The sequence below is a fragment of the Cyprinodon variegatus genome, unplaced genomic scaffold (assembly GCF_000732505.1).
Source record: "Cyprinodon variegatus isolate N-32 unplaced genomic scaffold, C_variegatus-1.0 Scaffold239, whole genome shotgun sequence".
Classification (NCBI taxonomy): domain Eukaryota; kingdom Metazoa; phylum Chordata; class Actinopteri; order Cyprinodontiformes; family Cyprinodontidae; genus Cyprinodon; species Cyprinodon variegatus.
The window spans coordinates 980444-981300 of record NW_015150692.1 but is presented as its reverse complement, the minus strand read 5'-3'; the positions used below and the strand labels follow the sequence as shown (position 1 = coordinate 981300).

Here is an 857-nt window from a genome sequence, read left to right as displayed (position 1 = left end):
GCTTCAGTAACATCTGCGGTGCGCATAGATTCTAACCAGCTGATCTCGCCACCAATCAATCTATTACACAGGTGGCTTCACTCCACTCCGTACTACCAACAGGCTATCAGTAACCCAGTGAGTAAATAGAGATCAGAGTGTTCTAGAAGCAGTTTATTTCCTTGTTCGGGAAAGGGCACATGACAAGCCACACCCACAATAACATCTGCAAACATCAGCGCGCGTGCATCTGCTGTCATCAGTTAAACTAGCCACCAGTTAATCCGTCACACCAGCCGCCTTTCTGGTTGAAGTGCGCGCTGCCGACACCAGAGGAACAGATTATTTAAAGGGGACAGAATTGATCACTAAACCGGCCCAAAGACGAGTTCGAATAAGCGATATCCAGCTAAATGCTAGCTACAGGGCGGTGGTGGAACAGCCCTTTATCTGCTTTCCAAATGCAAAGCAGAATTCAGCTGAGAACTCAGATTAGAAACTGATCAGACTTTTTTTTGTAGCTTCCTACCGTGTCTGTGGAGATTAATCTCTGGTTTCGAGGAGTTTTCCAGCAGTCTGATGTCTTCCTCTGAGCGGAAGATTGGTTTTTCAACCTCTGTGGAGATTTCCTCCGCAGACATTCCTACTGATATTCAGCTGAGATGCAAAAACTCAACCGTCTACTAGCTTAGTCCAAGCTAGCTGGCTATCAGCGCCCTTTGTTTTACTTCCGCTGGGGCACTGACACAAAGCAGCTGAATGAACCATTACCGCCCCCTTCTGGACTGAAGGGGAACAGCATACTACAAACAAAATGACAATAGTCTGATCCAGACCAGAACATTTCTAAACTGCAATTAATGGAGTAAATATTAACC

At 46.0% G+C, this 857-nt stretch overlaps 1 protein-coding gene across 1 annotated transcript in view; it reads right to left on the bottom strand.

The window, feature by feature from the left end:
* Window positions 1-695, bottom strand: part of LOC107089113 (gastrula zinc finger protein XlCGF57.1-like) — a 5920-nt gene extending 5225 nt beyond the window's left edge. Inside the window, exon 1 of the mRNA XM_015381680.1 lies at window positions 509-695. Within this exon, the coding sequence (XP_015237166.1) occupies window positions 509-620 (112 nt within the window). The 5' untranslated portion in view covers window positions 621-695. The remainder of the gene's footprint in view (window positions 1-508) is intronic.
* Between the last annotated feature and the right edge of the window lie 162 nt (window positions 696-857).